This window comes from Temnothorax americanus, unplaced genomic scaffold (assembly GCF_048541705.1).
Source record: "Temnothorax americanus isolate GAGA-0224 unplaced genomic scaffold, ASM4854170v1 Scaffold77, whole genome shotgun sequence".
NCBI classification, from domain to species: Eukaryota; Metazoa; Arthropoda; class Insecta; order Hymenoptera; family Formicidae; genus Temnothorax; species Temnothorax americanus.
The window spans coordinates 492,579-507,487 of NW_027509800.1; the positions used below are offsets into that span (position 1 = coordinate 492,579).

Sequence of the window (14,909 nt, forward strand, 5' to 3'; positions counted from 1 at the left end):
GAAGCCGAAGCGGCAATTTAAAAGAAAAAAAGATGAAATGACTTTGAAGCGGGCCACGTGAAATCGATTGTCCTTCGGTTAGTCGTGTAAGGAACGATCGCTATTGTTAATTGTGAGAAGAAATCACGATAAAATTATTACATTTACAACTTTATTAGCATAACACGTCTCAATGAGTTAGGTTTTTTTTTCTCAGATTCGGATCCTTTTTTTCCTTCCGCGACATTTAAAATAGTATACTTTTGTACTTACGCTTTTTTTTCTCTGTACAGATGTGCACAAACAAGAGAAAGAACCTGCTTAGAATAATCTTATCTGACTGATGAAGTTAATCGAGTTCAGAGTGTCCGATCATCGTCACAATTTATTATTGTAAATGTTATTTACACATATACCTAAGCTTCAAACAGCGTCGTAACGTTTTTTTTCTGTTATCTTCCTTTTTTTCTTCCGTCTCTATGATGGACATGAGGTGACTCTTTTGGCTGCGATAATTTCTTTAATTGTATAACAAATATAGTAAATAACTAATATTAGTTCGTAATTAAGAATATGTGAACGCATAAGTGTAACATAGTAATATGAGTGTAGACTCATTCGTTCTGTCTTCCCTCTCTGCGCATCACGTTTCTCACTTTTTTTTCGATTTATAATAGAATACATATATGTATACATATCCGTGTGTTTATATATATATATATATATATATATATATATATATTTATATATATAATCTAAAATTCAATGTGTCAATGTGTGTTCGAGATATTAAATCGTTAACTTCGCACAAGATCGACTACATCTTCAAAAGGGAAGTCTCTCTCTCTCTCTATGTATACATATACATATATATGTCAAACTTAGCATGTTCTAAGTAGATGATTTATTTAGGATGCGTTTTCTTAAATAGAAATCGATCCTCCCTATTAAAAGTTTCTTACATCTTTACGCATGGCAAGTGATCAAACCTGCCGATGTATGTGTGTGTGTGTGTGTGTGTTATAAGGAAGGACTCTTCTTTTCCAAATGTCGTATAAAACTTATAAAACAGAAAGTGCGTTTAAAATTTACGCCTAAAAAGAGATATTATACATGTTCGCGCGCGTATCGATGCTACATCCAGCCTCCTTTAGGCCTTTAACGCGACATCGAGATCGAGATCGATACCGCAGCCCACGTTCCATTACTTTTAGTGTACAGCAAAATTTCCCCTTCTTTCGGTAATTATCGTCGATTCGAATTTAAGCAGATTGAAACTGTAACTTGAAGTATATATACTCTTCCGTTCTACGCTTGCTGGTTCGCCTAAACTCTTTCCGTCTCAATCTTCTTTATATAGTCTTCCTGTCATCTTTGTGGATTCGAAATTTTTAACAAGTTCAGAGACTATGATCCACTCTTCACAGATCGTTTGTCCGCTGGCCTGGTGTCTCGGACTAGTTACAGACAAATGGCTTTCCACAAGTACAAAAAAGGATCGTTATCTATTTTTTTTCTTCTTCATACATCATGCAACTTTTCCATGTGTACGATTATGTGCCGATGCGTAATTGCGACGTTCAAGTCACGAGAGGAATTTTTAGATAATATTACGTATCTCATTTCTGTAACGGTGTACTGTATTATGCATTAATAATGTTATCACTAACGCAAGATTCTCGATAGTAATATTTTTTGTTTTAGTTAATGTAGCTTTATCTGTAGTAAATGTACTGATGGTGACGGTAATGGTGGGATGTTGTATAGTCAACGGCTGAAGCTACCTATCCCAAGGAAGGAAAGTCATTCTCGTCGTCTACCTTCGGAGCGTTTTGACGACTTCGCGGCGACCTCTGCTCGTTCTGTGGCTACAAACGGAGAAAGCACAGATTATTTTTACGTTCTCTTTCTCTTTCTTTTTAAAAATGTTCTATAATTAAAAAATGTAGAAATCTTTATATGTATATAATGTGGGATACCCACGCGCGTATCACCGTCTCTGGGAGCACCACGGTTCCCAAATCCACGTCCGTTCGTGCGATCGCCTCCACGACCGCGGCCACCTCGACCGCGACCACCGGCACCGCGTCGTGAGTCACTGAATTGGATCTCGATGCCTAACACACGTTTTTGCCTGCCAACGCGCTGAGGATACTCCGCAGCCGCGTCGTAGTCCTCCTCCTCTTCCTCCTCTTCTTCGGTACCCTCCTTCTTCTTCTCAAGAGCGTACATTTTCTTCCAACGCGTCAGATCCTCACCTTCGCCGGCCTTTCGCAAATTGTATTGAGGCTTCGCTCTGTTACTCCGCAGAGCTTTCCATTCGTCCAGGGTGAGTTCGCGCGTTTCTTCCTCGGCCGGTTTCTCCTCAACAGTCGCATCCGCGGTTGTTTCTCCATTCTTAACCTCGGTTGGCGCTTGAGGATCAGCTTCCGGCTTATCGTTAGCCCAATCTTGACTATCTTGATTCAGGCTCTCTCTAAAAAAAAAAAAAAGACAGAAAAAAATAAAGAGGTCGAGATATATTATCATTTTTATTCAAAAGCAACTGTTGCGGAAAACGCCAACTACCTTGAATTACTTACTCTATTTCGTCATTATGAGTACCCCAGTTATGGCTGCCAGCACCATCTTTTTTATCCACTGGTTTAATTCCACTGTTAATAGACAAATGTGGAATAGGCTTTAAAATTATAATGCACCAATCAAGCTACGCGTAGCAATACACCGTTACGTAATTAACCCTCCGTTTGTATATGTGGGTCTACGGCGTCCGAGCCAAAACGATATCTGCTCGTAACTGTAAAAAACTTGCAAGCCTGCCAGAAAATATTATATAAACGATGTTTATCAAAATAACTATAAAATCGTCAACTACAATATGGACAGACATTTTGTGAATTTTTTCCGATTTTTAAAATACTTTAAAATAAGAAAAAATAGCGTCAAATGTGACAGACCCACGTATACACTCCGAGGGGACAAAAAAAACGTATAGACGGAGCGTTGACAATGCGTGCCTCGTTACAAATGCTTCTGTTGAGAACTTATCATTCCTGTTTATATATTTACACGATTAATGTAAAAAAATTAAATTATTCGACAAGCTATCTGTGAGCATTCACCATATCGTGTGTGTAACATGAAAATATAATACCACAACACTAAAGAGAAACAAACAAAATTAAGCATAAAAATACAAATACAAAGCAGAGTGGGAATGAATTCAGACCGCATTTGTCGGTGCTCTGAAAAGAATACGATTGAACGTAACAATAACCTTGATACAGGGCACACACCGAGGCGAGCATTATTATCTATAGAGAGATGTTCGAGCGCAATGTCTCTGTGCGCATGCATCCGCGCGCGTGTGTGCGCGCGCGTTTTGATACTTACGTTTTATCAGAACCGGACTGACGATCGAACTCGCGTTTGCCGCGATTATCGAAGCCGCCGCGTCCACCACGAGGGCCACCACGTCCGCGACCCATGCCACGCATACCACCGCGGCCACGGCGCTCCCCATATTCGCCGCGTTGAGTCTCGGTCGAGTTTCGGAACTCGCGGGTCTCGCGGCCTTCACTGAAATGAAACGGAATACGCAACTGTGTTACGAATGCGAAAAAATATTTCAAGTTTAGGAATCTGGACAATTAAAAATGCCGATGGACCTGCCATCGCGCTATCCATATTTCGCTTCTGCTGCTGCATATACACGATGCATAAAATTTGCTCGAGCATTTAATCGAAACAGTGCTATCGCGTTATCATGTTTATGTATCTGACATACACGTATACATATATAGCGCATGTATGTCTTGGAACTATTTCATGTTTTTAAGATTTTAGTAACTCGGAAAGCTGGATAGCTCGGTGACAAAGCAGTCGTTTGTTAATATAAAGATCCGAGTTCGATCCCCAGGTCCGGCACCCCACATAAGGACAAGTTACAGACAAATGGCTTTCCACCGATGCAAAAAAGGATCGGTCTTATCTATTTGTTTTTCTCCTTCATTACGAAATGTTTCATGTACAATTATATGCCAATGCACAATTGCATAACATGAATTCACGTAATAGAAACAAAAACAAATCGAAAGAGACTGGAAAGTACAAAATCTTATCGCGAGTAGATCTACTCATTGTTTCAGTTGGAAATTTGTTGCATATTAGAGAAAGAAAATACAATATTTCGTTACTTACACAAATAACAAAATGTATCAGAAGGTGACAAATATTTCAAGACAAAACGATCAAAGTACGATCATATAAGATTATCTTAATATCTTTGAATATCTTATCTTAAACCAGTAGTAAGACAATCTCAATTAACATATTTCTACACGCTTCTTACATTGTCAATTAGATAAATGTATAAAATTCGACCATTAAAATTAAGTAAAATTACCCAGGAGGTCCTCGTCTGAACTCTCCTTGTCCTCGCAGCGTCCTTTCTCCGTCTTCCCGGTTACGCCTGTTGTTCCGTTCCTCCCGGGATTCTCCGGAGAATTTGACGTTGCGGTCGCCTCCGCTCGCTCTTGGCTGCGCAGGCTTCTTATCGGCTGAGAACGTTAACGCACAAATGTAAGAGCGCTCGCTCTTCACAAACAAGTATCGCTCTCAAGTGAGAGAATTTCAATTAACCATGTTTCTACACGCTTCTAACTTTATCGATTAGATAAATGTATTAACTTCAACTTTAAATTCATATTAAAATTAAATAAAGTTGCAAGCACTTTGACGCACTATTTCAAAAGAAAAAAAGAGAATTTTACACGTCGCTAATAAGAGCCGCAAACATGGTTCTTGGTTATATAAAAAAACTTGAATCGAGAAGACTGTCCTTTCATATCCTTTAACAAATATTTCCTTAAGAGATGGGTTTTAATTAAAACAGCTAATTTTTTTTTTTTCACAATTAAAACGCAAGTACACAAAGACTGGGGGAATGGACATCAGACTTTCTACGGTGGTTAACCGTGCACGTTGTCCCTATCTACACGCACGGTGGTTCATAAATTCAATATCACATACAGAAATAGAGATATCGCGCAGCAACAGAACCGGATCTCGCGATATACACCCGCAATCATTCTTAAGACATCTCGATGCAGATATTGCCGCGTGAGAAGCATACCTGGAGAGAGTTCGCGCACCGGATTTTGATTTCGACCGTGTACCGAGGTCCCCGCGCACGGGTGATGTAAGACCGTCGCGGAACCGGCAGGCGCGAGCCTATTTTTAAGGCGCACAAATCATTTTTAGAAAATTTGGTGTCGGACGGTCGCTTCCGCGGAAGGTGCGGCACCGACGACGTCTCGTTCGCGGCGCGAAGCCTGGGATCGATCGGGAAGGCGGGCGACGACGGGACCGAGGACGAGGACCGACCGAGCGCACGGGTGCCGGACGGCCACGGCGCGCACACGAGGCCGGAGGCGCCGCACGCCGCACGGGCCGGGAGGGAGGGGGCGGGCTAACCTTGATCCTTTTTGGCTTCCTGCGCCTTCGACGGCGGCTGCTGGGCGTCCTTGACGACGCGGCTCTTCTGCGTCTTGTTGTTGGCGGTCTTCTGACCGTCCTGCTGTTGCTGCTGCTGTTGCTGCTGCTGCGGCTGCGGCTGCGGCTGCTGCTGCGGTTGCTGCTGCTGCTGCGGTTGCTGCTGCTGTTGATGCTGCTGCTGCTTAGTCTTGTTCTCCTTCTCCGAGATCCTCTCCTTCTTCTTCGCTTCCTTCTCCTGCTCGCGCACTTTTAGCACCTCCAGAGGATCCTCGCCCTCGTCGAGCGCGAGCAGGAACTTATTCGTGACCGTAACTGTGTACTCGTTCTCCATCTTGGCTCGATATCCTCACGGCGGCGGCGTCGAGGATCTTGCGAAGGTTTCACGGCTACTCTTGAGCCTCTGTGTAACGGAGTCATTCACTATCCAATATGGCCGAGTCGGTCGGAGAGCCCGAGTCCACCACGAGGTCTACCCCGCTGCGGCACCGTGCGGATCCGTGGGGGAGGGGAGGCCGAGCGAGGGGCGAGGGACCGGGCGGACGTGCCGTGCGGCGAGCGCGCGCCACCTCCCCCACCAGAATTACCGTGCTCGCTCGAAATAACGTTCGCGCGCCGGTCCGTCGTCCGCGAGGACGTGGAAAAATTGCGCCGTGAATTTTCGCGCGGCCCGATCCGCCGGGTTCCGGAGCCGCGACGCTCGAGGAGACTCTCAACTGTTCGTAATCCGGCCGCCGCGCCGCGCCGGGCCAAGTCGCGCGATTTCCATGAGACCGCCGACCGCCGACGACGACGGCCGCGCCACCGGTCTCGAGGAAAATTGAGGAATAATCGCCCGCGCGCGACAAACATATTACGTCTCTCTCGGTGTTTCTCGCGATCGCGTCTCGAGATACGAGAGACGATCGTTAAATAAATTCACCGTTCCCGTAAACGCCTGCGAGTCCCGCGCGACGCCGACGCGGGCGAGGTGTTGTTCCGCTTTCGTACGGCGGAGCGTGACGTCACGCGACCAATCGGCGTCGGCCGAGCGGCGTTGTCCAATCGGCGCCGGCCAATCGACGCTCACCGGAAGTCGTCGAGCGTCGGGCGTTTTGCGACGCCACGATAGCGGATAGGCGGGTTTACAAACTCATCCGAATTACGCGGTTGCGAAATTTTAATTTGTTCTTCAATACTCCCGATCTACTCGTATTTCACGTATAGCGATCGAGAAATCGCGCGCGCGTTTGAACTCGAACGCTCATATGCAAAGTGGAGCATCCAGGTGTCCGCGGAACCACCGCGGGCGACCGACGCAGGCCTGTGGCCAAGATGAGAGATCGCGACCGAACGAACGTACAGGAAGGTCGCTCAATCGCGAGCCCAAAGACGAAGAACGGCCCGTACAAGATGGATTATTTATTTTCCCAGTGTTGCGTTGCGTTTGCACGCGGCCCAACGGCCCTCGAGAGTCGAGAGTCGAGGCGGATGGCGGGTGCGCGCGCAAGCGCGACGACCATCTTGGCGACTCGCGCGTATGTGTACTGTGTACTCGTGTGCGTATTTTGGCGGTTTACCAGTTGCACGCGGCACGCGTACCACGACCACGCCACCACGCGCGCGGCGGCAAAGAGGTCGCGCGTGTCAAGTAATCCGCAGTTGGTGGTGCGTGGTGGGTTGCCGCGTTCGCGTCGCATCGCGTAGCGACCAGCGAGTAGCTCGAGTGACAACATTTTGCGGCAAGTGTACCGAGATTGTGTGTGAGAGAACCGAGGCGAACCGGGTAAGAGGTGAGAAGGCGAGAAGAGCCGCCACGGCCGACGGAGTGGCAGCGCGCGCCGCGACGATGGAGCCGCACACGCCGAAACGGGAGCCGCGGCCGCGGCCGTCAGCGGAGTCGCTCGACTCGCTCGACCGCAGCCCGTCGATGTGCGACACGACGCTCTACCCCTGGAACTGGGGCGAGGAGGCGCGCAACGCGAACCTGAGCCCGGGCAGCTCGTGCTCCTCGCCGGAGTACCGGGAACGGCGCGTCGCCGGACTGGGACTGGGACTGGAGGCGAGTGGCGGGAGCGCGAACGGTAGATCGGCCGCCGGCAACGGTTCCGAGAGCCACCGGCGCGGTCGGCCGCGCGCCGACGCACTCACGAATCTCATGAAGCAGGGCAGCACGTCGCCGAGCAGCATCAAGTGCACCTTCTGCAACCGGGTGTTCCCGCGCGAGAAGAGCCTGCAGGCGCACCTGCGCACTCACACGGGTAAAAGTCCATTTCTCCCGCGACGCCGACGCCGAGAAGCCGCGCGCGCGTTGCTTTATTTCAACCTCCGCCAACGCCAACCTCACCGCGATCGTCGTGCGCGCGCGTCCCGCCAATCGGCCATCGTGCCGCGTGCCGCGCTTTAAATACTTAAATGGCTCGCCTCGCGTCACTCGCGTGCCGGTGCGGCGCGGCGCGGCGCGGCGCGGCGCGGCGCAACGCGTGGACGCGTCTCCGCGTCTCCGACTCCGACTCGAAATTTACGGCACGGCGACACGTGTAAATCGAGCGACCGCGACGGCCGCGCCGAGTTGCACGAGAATTTTAATTGCGCCGCGGCGGAGGGGCGGGCAGGGAAGGGCCGAACGTGTACGCGCGCCCACGTTCCCGTCGATCGGTCCGTCTTGCGCGGTCTTTGTCTACGTCTACGAACGACGAAAAAGGACGCGGCCGCGGCCGCGGCGACGCTTTTCCGCTTTGCGGCGCGGCGTGCCGAAGAGCCAAGTTTTTCGAAAATGTTACGAACGTTCTTGAACGCCGTGTTCTTTCTCTCATAACGGGACTGATCGAACGGAGTAAACTAATTTTTGGCAGATATTTAAATGCCAGATACGTAATAAATTGAAAAAATTAAAATTTAGCACGCTCAAACAAAACATACACATATGTACAAATAAAATTCCGTTTTGTATTAAATAAATTATGAAATAGAGGAATGATATATTTCATTTCATAATTTATTTGTACGACGAATGAGATATATCAGTTTGACGAAATATAATAAAACATTTTCGTGTTATGACCACAGGAGAACGTCCATATCCGTGTGACTATCCCGGATGCGCGAAGGCTTTCACCCAATCGGGACAACTCAAGACTCATCAACGATTGCATACCGGAGAGAAGCCATTTTTATGCACCGAACCGGGTTGCGAGACGAGATTCGCTCACGCCAACAGACATTGCCCTGATCATCCTTATGCCAATCTCACGAGATCGGACGATTTTGTACTAAAGCCGGTGTCCGAGAACACGGAATTGCCGTACGACGTAAGTCGATGGTTGGAGCGTTACAAGATGTCCAGGGAACGAGAAGATCGAACTCCGACCGGGAAGAACGATCGGAAAAAGAAGACGTGGAAGAGCGCCGCCGAAAATCACAAGAGGATAAAATCCAGAAAAGGCCTCATGATGGATATAGCGGGGGAGCAGGAAAATCTCGATCGCAATCCGTCGAATCAACGGTTGCGCCGTACGGAGAATCAGGACGGTCGGGAGGAGAGCCAGGATGAGGATCCAGCGGAGACGTGCTGCGCGATACTGCAAACATCCGAGGACGAGGAAGCGTCGAGCGCCAAGTTAGCGATCGGCTCGCTGAGAAGACCCTTGGACAGACTACAACCAAAGAAACGATGGCTACGATATGCTTGCTTGGAGCAGCAGCTAGACCTAAATGAGGACGTTAAACCTAACGACGTAACGGCCGTACGCGAGATTGACGAGAAACAAATTCTGAGCGGGTCTACGGACGCGCCGCAACTCCAGTGGTACGCGACGTTCTTGGACACGTCTGTCACGGATAATACACCTGCGTCGACTCTGAACGTCAAGCTGGAAAGTCCGCGCGCGCAACGGTTGGAACCTTTGTATGCCGCTTCTGAAATGTCCCGCGTGACAAATCACACGGACGAATCGCCGAGAACAGCGGAGGGAAATGTATACGTGCAGCCTCTGAACCATCCAGAGTGGAACTCGCTAACTTGCTTGTCAAATGATCCAAGTATTTTTCAACTTGACATCGACGAACCCACTGTAACGATTCAAGGTTCCGAAGTTACGCGTTCGCATTTTGATTACGCGGAACGGATCGTTCGTAGAGAGGCAACGAATCGGGATACGCTGGCGAGCTGTTGTATCAGCGAAAACGAAACCAGACCGACGGTACTGATGTTGGCCGGTAGTTCTAACGGCAAGGAAATTGTTCCAAAACCACCCGTTGTAATAGATCCTGTGATAACGGAGACGGAAATAGTTGGCGTTGAGCGGGAGGACGATACGAGCGTAGCTAAATTACCGGTACAGGAAGACAATCAGAAATGGCAGGGTGCTTTGGCATTGATGGAATTAGCTAAGACGCAAGAAGAGGCGAGGATCTTGGCGTGTCTCGATCTTAATGTAAGAGACGAATGTTCCGCGGCTTCAGACGTACCGTTATAGCCGCATACGCAGACTGTGATTACAGGTTAATGTAACTTTGTTATTTTTATACGCAAGAAGAAGAAGAAGAGCGAATAAAAGCTGCCCACCCATGTAACACGGTCCATTTATCGGCATACAAATGTAAAAGCAATCTCTCGCTGTGAAACGCATCTGTTTTCTTTCTTCGATTTATCGATTACTTTAACTTTTATTATTATTCTTACGCGATGAATTGTGTTTGTTTTAATTCTGAGATGGCTTTCTGAATTTTTTAATTTCACGCGTTAATTATTATATATATACAATATTGATGAAAACAGGGTAAGGGCCTGTTTTTTACCGTTACGATCAATTTTCTTCCATACGCTTGGAAAAAAGCAAATGTGTCTCATAGGATCGAAAGGAATCTTATTGCTTATTTTTACTGCATAATAATCGTTTTTCACACAAATCGATTTAAAAGAGTATTGTAATTAAGTTTGTTTTGTTTTGTTAGCGCAAAACCGCAGAATTGTAAACATGCATGTAAGCACATATTTACATGTTTATTTTTTTTTTGCTCCACAGTTTATTGTTATTATATTATAGTATAGAGACTCGTGTGATACTTATTTTAAGAATAATAAATACGAGAATGAAAGAATAAAAGTGTCAACAACATTGAATCGAGTTTATTAAGTATTTAAATGGAACAAAATCAACGACTATTTATTAAGTATGACAAAAAGTAAGTTTAAATCTCGAATTTAATTTTCATCTATTCGAAATAGTTTACGAGCGTGTGAAATCAGCACGTTGAATGTAATATACATCTTGGATTATTTATGAAATCTGATTTTTATTAAAAATATTTATTTAATCACGCTATGGAATACGCGCGGTAGTCTTTCGTCGAAACCATCTAAATCTTCCAAAATTTTATGGAACGAATTACAAGTATAGAATTTTGGAAAATGCAGATTCTACGCGTCGATATGTTTTGGCGATAATTTTTTTCAGACCAGAGATTGTATCTTGTCGCGCGCGCGACGCCTTGCACCATGATCTTCATTATTCTTAAGTAACGTGATGCATATTGTTTATTCGTTAATGATGTGCCCGTGTTTTCTTTTTTTCAATTATCTGGTTTTAAAGAATATTTTTACGCGACTTAAATTTTCTATTTGAGTATTATGAGGCATTGTTCCAAATTATCGATATCAGTCCCGGAATGTCTAGATAATTAATCTAACGTTTTCACCGTAGATTCAATACTAGTTGCATTAATAGTTCTACGTATTACATGACACTACGTGTAAGTATACGACAATAAACATATCAAGTACATTTCATCCTTATCTAAATACAATTGCGCTTCTGACAAGTATATTCCAATATATATATCTACAAAAATCATTAAAATATTTCATGTTTTTATCAATTGCTGGACAATCTGTTTAAAACGTATGCTTTATTCTCACAATCAAATGCTTCAATTGTATAATTTTTATGTGGTATCTGCATCAGTTATAGTTGGGTTGGCTGCGTTCAGCCGAAACTCCGCTAGCCTAGCACGCGTGAGCAGTCACTCGTTTCCTCTCCTTTGACCCAATGGATTAAAAGGAGAGGAAACGAGCGACTGCTCACGCGTGCTAGGCACGCAGCCATTCTCTGCAAACGTCAAGAATAATATATCTTATTCTCATCGGTCTCATTGTTTCTCTCTCATTCCGCGGAATGCTGATTCGATATTTTGTTATCGCGTAACATCGATGAGAGATCGTTTTGCCAAGTGTGATTTTAAACTCGTGACCCATTATTTTAAATTTTGCTTTCAAGCAGAGGTCACGCTAAACATGAGTTTCGATTGGCTGACGGAAGAGCGACAGAATCGGCGTGCGAGGAGAGAGGCATCGATGAAAACGCGCCGTAAGAAGAGGGGAAGAGAAAGGAGAAGGGACGAGTGACGTCACGATCGGCGTGCTGCTCTTTCCAGCTAACCAGACTAACCGACTAACCTTCGTTGACACGTCCAACGTCGATCGGCCGAGTGACCGTATCTCAGCTTTTTTCGACTACGATTAAAAGATTAGATCCGTCAAAATGGTTTCGAGGGCGACGTCGAGAAGGATTCCCGAGGCGGAGCCGCGCATAGACTACGTGCAATGTGACGGGCTGGTGGTGATGAAGATGGTGAAGCACTGTCACGAGGAGTCCTCCGGCAACATGGAGGTCGCCCAGGGCGCTCTTCTCGGCCTGGTCGTGCAGAATCGTCTGGAGATCACCAACTGTTTTCCGTTTCCCAAGAACGACGAGATCATGGACGAGGAGGAGTATCAGCTTGCCATGATGCGAAGACTGAGATGGTGAGCGTCGGCATGAATATATTCAAGAATGTCACGTTACCATAATTGTGCCTTGGAACGCAAGGATATTATTTTGTTTAACGATACGCAGGGTGAACGTCGATCACTTCCACGTCGGTTGGTATCAGAGCGCGGACGTCGGCAATTTCCTGAATCTGTCTCTGCTGGAGTCGCAGTACCACTACCAGACTTCCATCGAGGAATCGGTCGTGCTTATTTACGACACCGCAAAATCTGCCAGAGGTTTTCTGACGCTTAAAGCGTACCGACTCACTCCGCAAGCGATACAGATGTACAAGGAGAACGAGTTTACTCCGGAAGCTTTGCGTACCTTGAAAATTGGATACGAGAGTCTCTTCGTCGAGATCCCGGTAGTCGTGAAAAACAGTAATCTGACGAATATCATGATGTCCGAATTGGACGAGATGATTCCCGAGGAACAGGGTACGAAGTACCTGGATCTTGGAACGGCCACGGTATTGGAAAACCAGTTGAGATGTTTAATGGATCGAGTGGACGAATTGAATCAGGAAGCGATGAAGTTCAACAGATATCAACAGTTGGTGGTTCGACAGCAGCAAGATAAGAATAGGCTGCTGGCCAAGAGAGCTCAAGAAAACGCTGCCAGGGCCGCAAAGGATGAACCGCCGTTACCCGACGACGATATCAATAAGTTGACGAGGCCTCTACCAGTCCCACCGAGGTTAAATCCAATGATCGTCGCTGGACAAATCAACACGTACAGCGAACACATTTCGCAATTCTGCGCTCAGAGCTTGGCAAAATTGTACATCACTCAAAGCCTGCAAAACGCAAAGGAGGCAAAATCTTCCCATTAAATAACATTACTGTACCGTACTTAACTGTATTACGAATATCTATAACGTTCGAAGAACGTACCGCACAGAGAAATAAATGAAAGACGTGTACAATTTTTCAAGAATTTCCATTCGTTTTTTATTTATTGTACTTTTTTTTAGATCGAGTATTATCCATCAATGAAGAACCGTTATAATACACTGTGATACAAATATTTCTGATAACATTTAATAGTTGAGTAAACTATAGCATATACATATATATATATATATATATATATATATATATATATATATATATAATTTGAAAACTATTCATATTTGTCATCAACTTATAAAACCCTTCGAAGCATTCAACCGCCAAATCTTTGGTAGAACATCACCGCATCTTCCTTTTATTCTCAAATCTACAGATTTATCGGCTCTAGTTTCGCCAATGTTTACCATTGCTATTGGCTTCTCGGCGTCACGCGCTTGCGGGACAACCCTGTACGCGGAGAATGTACTACGCGAGAGAGATGTTCCCAGAATTAGCAAGGCATCTAAACTCTCTATCTCAGCCTTTACGTTTTGCACCGTGTCACGTGGCACATTGTCCCCAAAAAATACAATATTGGGTTTTAAAATGCCACCACGGTTATCGCAAGCAGGAACATCGAAGCCTTCTACTTGGGCCTGTCAAATATATTCCGTTATCAAAATAATATTTATAGTATTTAAAAACATTGCAAGTGTGACCGTGTCATACGTACCAGTGACAATTCTACGTCACCGTCGGGCCTTATCATCCGGGCAGTTGCGATCGCCTCCCTACTTCCCGCCTTTGAATGTAAATTATCTACATTCCGCGTAACAGTACATCCTACCTTTCCGACACGTTCCGAGTGTTTCGGTATCTCGCGCGTAATGTTTGGTTTAAGAGAGGAAAATCTATAAATACACAGCTCACGAGAGACGTCGATACGTTTCTGTTAATTTTTTAAAATAACGCAGGAATGTCTGAGCTACGGAAAGACAAACCTTGGCCATCTTCTTCCGGCTGTCTCACCGTTGCAAAGTTCCTTATAAATAAAGCATCGGTTCGCGATCGTTCCGGGCGTAAAGACCAACCTCGGCCGATCTGTAATCGGGGATACCGCCCCGGTTAACACGCGTAGACGTTCATATGTTTATCGACGACGTCCTTCAATCTCGTCACATCCTCCGTTGACGCTGGATCACATTTTGGAGCGAATGCGAGGCTCGACAAACGCGCTGCAAAGGATATACTCATAAATAACGATAGGGCACAGAGTCGCAACGAGATGTTTGCGTCAAATTATTTTTATTTTTAATAGCGTTGGAAAATATCTGTTAAAAATAAAAATAATTCAACGCGAACACCTCGTTGCGGCTCCGTGCCCTATCGTTATTTACGTTTGATCAACCATCGAGAAATCTCTGCACGCGACGTAATACGTAGACTCGATCATTATTTTAAATTATATTAGACTCGGAACAAACTTTAGTCGTTTAAACAAACATAACCGAAGCATACACTTACGATATAATCTTTCTGACGGAACACTCGTAACTCGTAGGAAGCTTCGCGTTACGGCAAGTACACCTCGCGATCACGACGAAACCTACAAATTATCATTCCGTCGTCATATCATATTCTTCTCGTCATATCTTATCATATAAATATCAAAAATGCACACGCGTCAACACGCGTGAGTCGCGTGGCTTTTAAATCCTATGCTTCGCGACATGGGAGACCGTCGAATCTCGAATCGCCAACGCCATTGGCCGCGTTTGGAAAACACAATGATTCTCGATTGGCCAGTATTAGCCAT

The 14,909-nt window shown here is 45.7% G+C and overlaps 4 protein-coding genes across 6 annotated transcripts; 2 read left to right on the forward strand and 2 right to left on the reverse strand.

Moving 5' to 3' along the window:
- Positions 1 to 134: 134 nt before the first annotated feature.
- LOC143906875 (uncharacterized) lies at positions 135 to 5,992 on the reverse strand. 3 transcript variants are annotated; one of them, XM_077423209.1, is made up of 6 exons: positions 5,455 to 5,986; positions 4,385 to 4,538; positions 3,373 to 3,558; positions 2,562 to 2,633; positions 1,963 to 2,455; positions 135 to 1,847 (listed from the first exon to the last, which is right to left on the reverse strand). In XM_077423209.1, exons 1-6 carry the CDS (start codon positions 5,804 to 5,806, stop codon positions 1,764 to 1,766), a joined length of 1,341 nt encoding a protein of 446 aa, XP_077279335.1. In that variant the 5' UTR covers positions 5,807 to 5,986; the 3' UTR covers positions 135 to 1,763. The 3 variants fall into 3 exon arrangements, with proteins under 3 accessions (XP_077279335.1, XP_077279337.1, XP_077279336.1); XM_077423211.1 differs by lacking the exon at positions 3,373 to 3,558 and having other exon boundaries at positions 5,455 to 5,992; XM_077423210.1 differs by lacking the exon at positions 2,562 to 2,633 and having other exon boundaries at positions 5,455 to 5,992.
- A 643-nt stretch (positions 5,993 to 6,635) lies between these two features.
- On the forward strand, positions 6,636 to 10,576 carry LOC143906907 (uncharacterized). The gene is made up of 2 exons (XM_077423271.1): positions 6,636 to 7,712; positions 8,521 to 10,576. Exons 1-2 carry the CDS (start codon positions 6,992 to 6,994, stop codon positions 9,927 to 9,929), a joined length of 2,130 nt encoding a protein of 709 aa, XP_077279397.1. The 5' UTR covers positions 6,636 to 6,991; the 3' UTR covers positions 9,930 to 10,576.
- Positions 10,577 to 11,862: 1,286 nt separating this feature from the next.
- Eif3h (eukaryotic translation initiation factor 3 subunit h) lies at positions 11,863 to 13,199 on the forward strand. The gene is made up of 2 exons (XM_077423272.1): positions 11,863 to 12,256; positions 12,348 to 13,199. The coding sequence occupies exons 1-2, from the start codon at positions 11,994 to 11,996 to the stop codon at positions 13,093 to 13,095; spliced, it is 1,011 nt and encodes a 336-aa protein (XP_077279398.1). The 5' UTR covers positions 11,863 to 11,993; the 3' UTR covers positions 13,096 to 13,199.
- LOC143906848 (NAD-dependent protein deacylase Sirt4) lies at positions 13,189 to 14,347 on the reverse strand. Its single transcript, XM_077423149.1, is given in 5 exon segments — positions 13,189 to 13,749; positions 13,827 to 14,004; positions 14,095 to 14,141; positions 14,143 to 14,221; positions 14,223 to 14,347. Coding segments are annotated over 5 exon segments (777 nt in total). The 3' UTR covers positions 13,189 to 13,401.
- Positions 14,348 to 14,909: the final 562 nt, after the last annotated feature.

Coding starts and splice junctions, on each gene's coding strand:
- LOC143906875 (XM_077423209.1), bottom strand. CDS start 5,806: ATGGAGAACGAGTACACAGTTACGGTCACGAATAAGTTCCTGCTCGCG. Junction 3,559..4,384: donor TTCAGACGAGGACCTCCTGG/GTAATTTTACTT, acceptor GTTTCATTTCAG/TGAAGGCCGCGAGACCCGCG. Junction 2,634..3,372: donor CAGTCCGGTTCTGATAAAAC/GTAAGTATCAAA, acceptor GTCTATTAACAG/TGGAATTAAACCAGTGGATA.
- LOC143906907 (XM_077423271.1), top strand. CDS start 6,992: ATGTGTACTGTGTACTCGTGTGCGTATTTTGGCGGTTTACCAGTTGCA. Junction 7,713..8,520: donor GCACCTGCGCACTCACACGG/GTAAAAGTCCAT, acceptor TTATGACCACAG/GAGAACGTCCATATCCGTGT.
- Eif3h (XM_077423272.1), top strand. CDS start 11,994: ATGGTTTCGAGGGCGACGTCGAGAAGGATTCCCGAGGCGGAGCCGCGC. Junction 12,257..12,347: donor ATGATGCGAAGACTGAGATG/GTGAGCGTCGGC, acceptor AACGATACGCAG/GGTGAACGTCGATCACTTCC.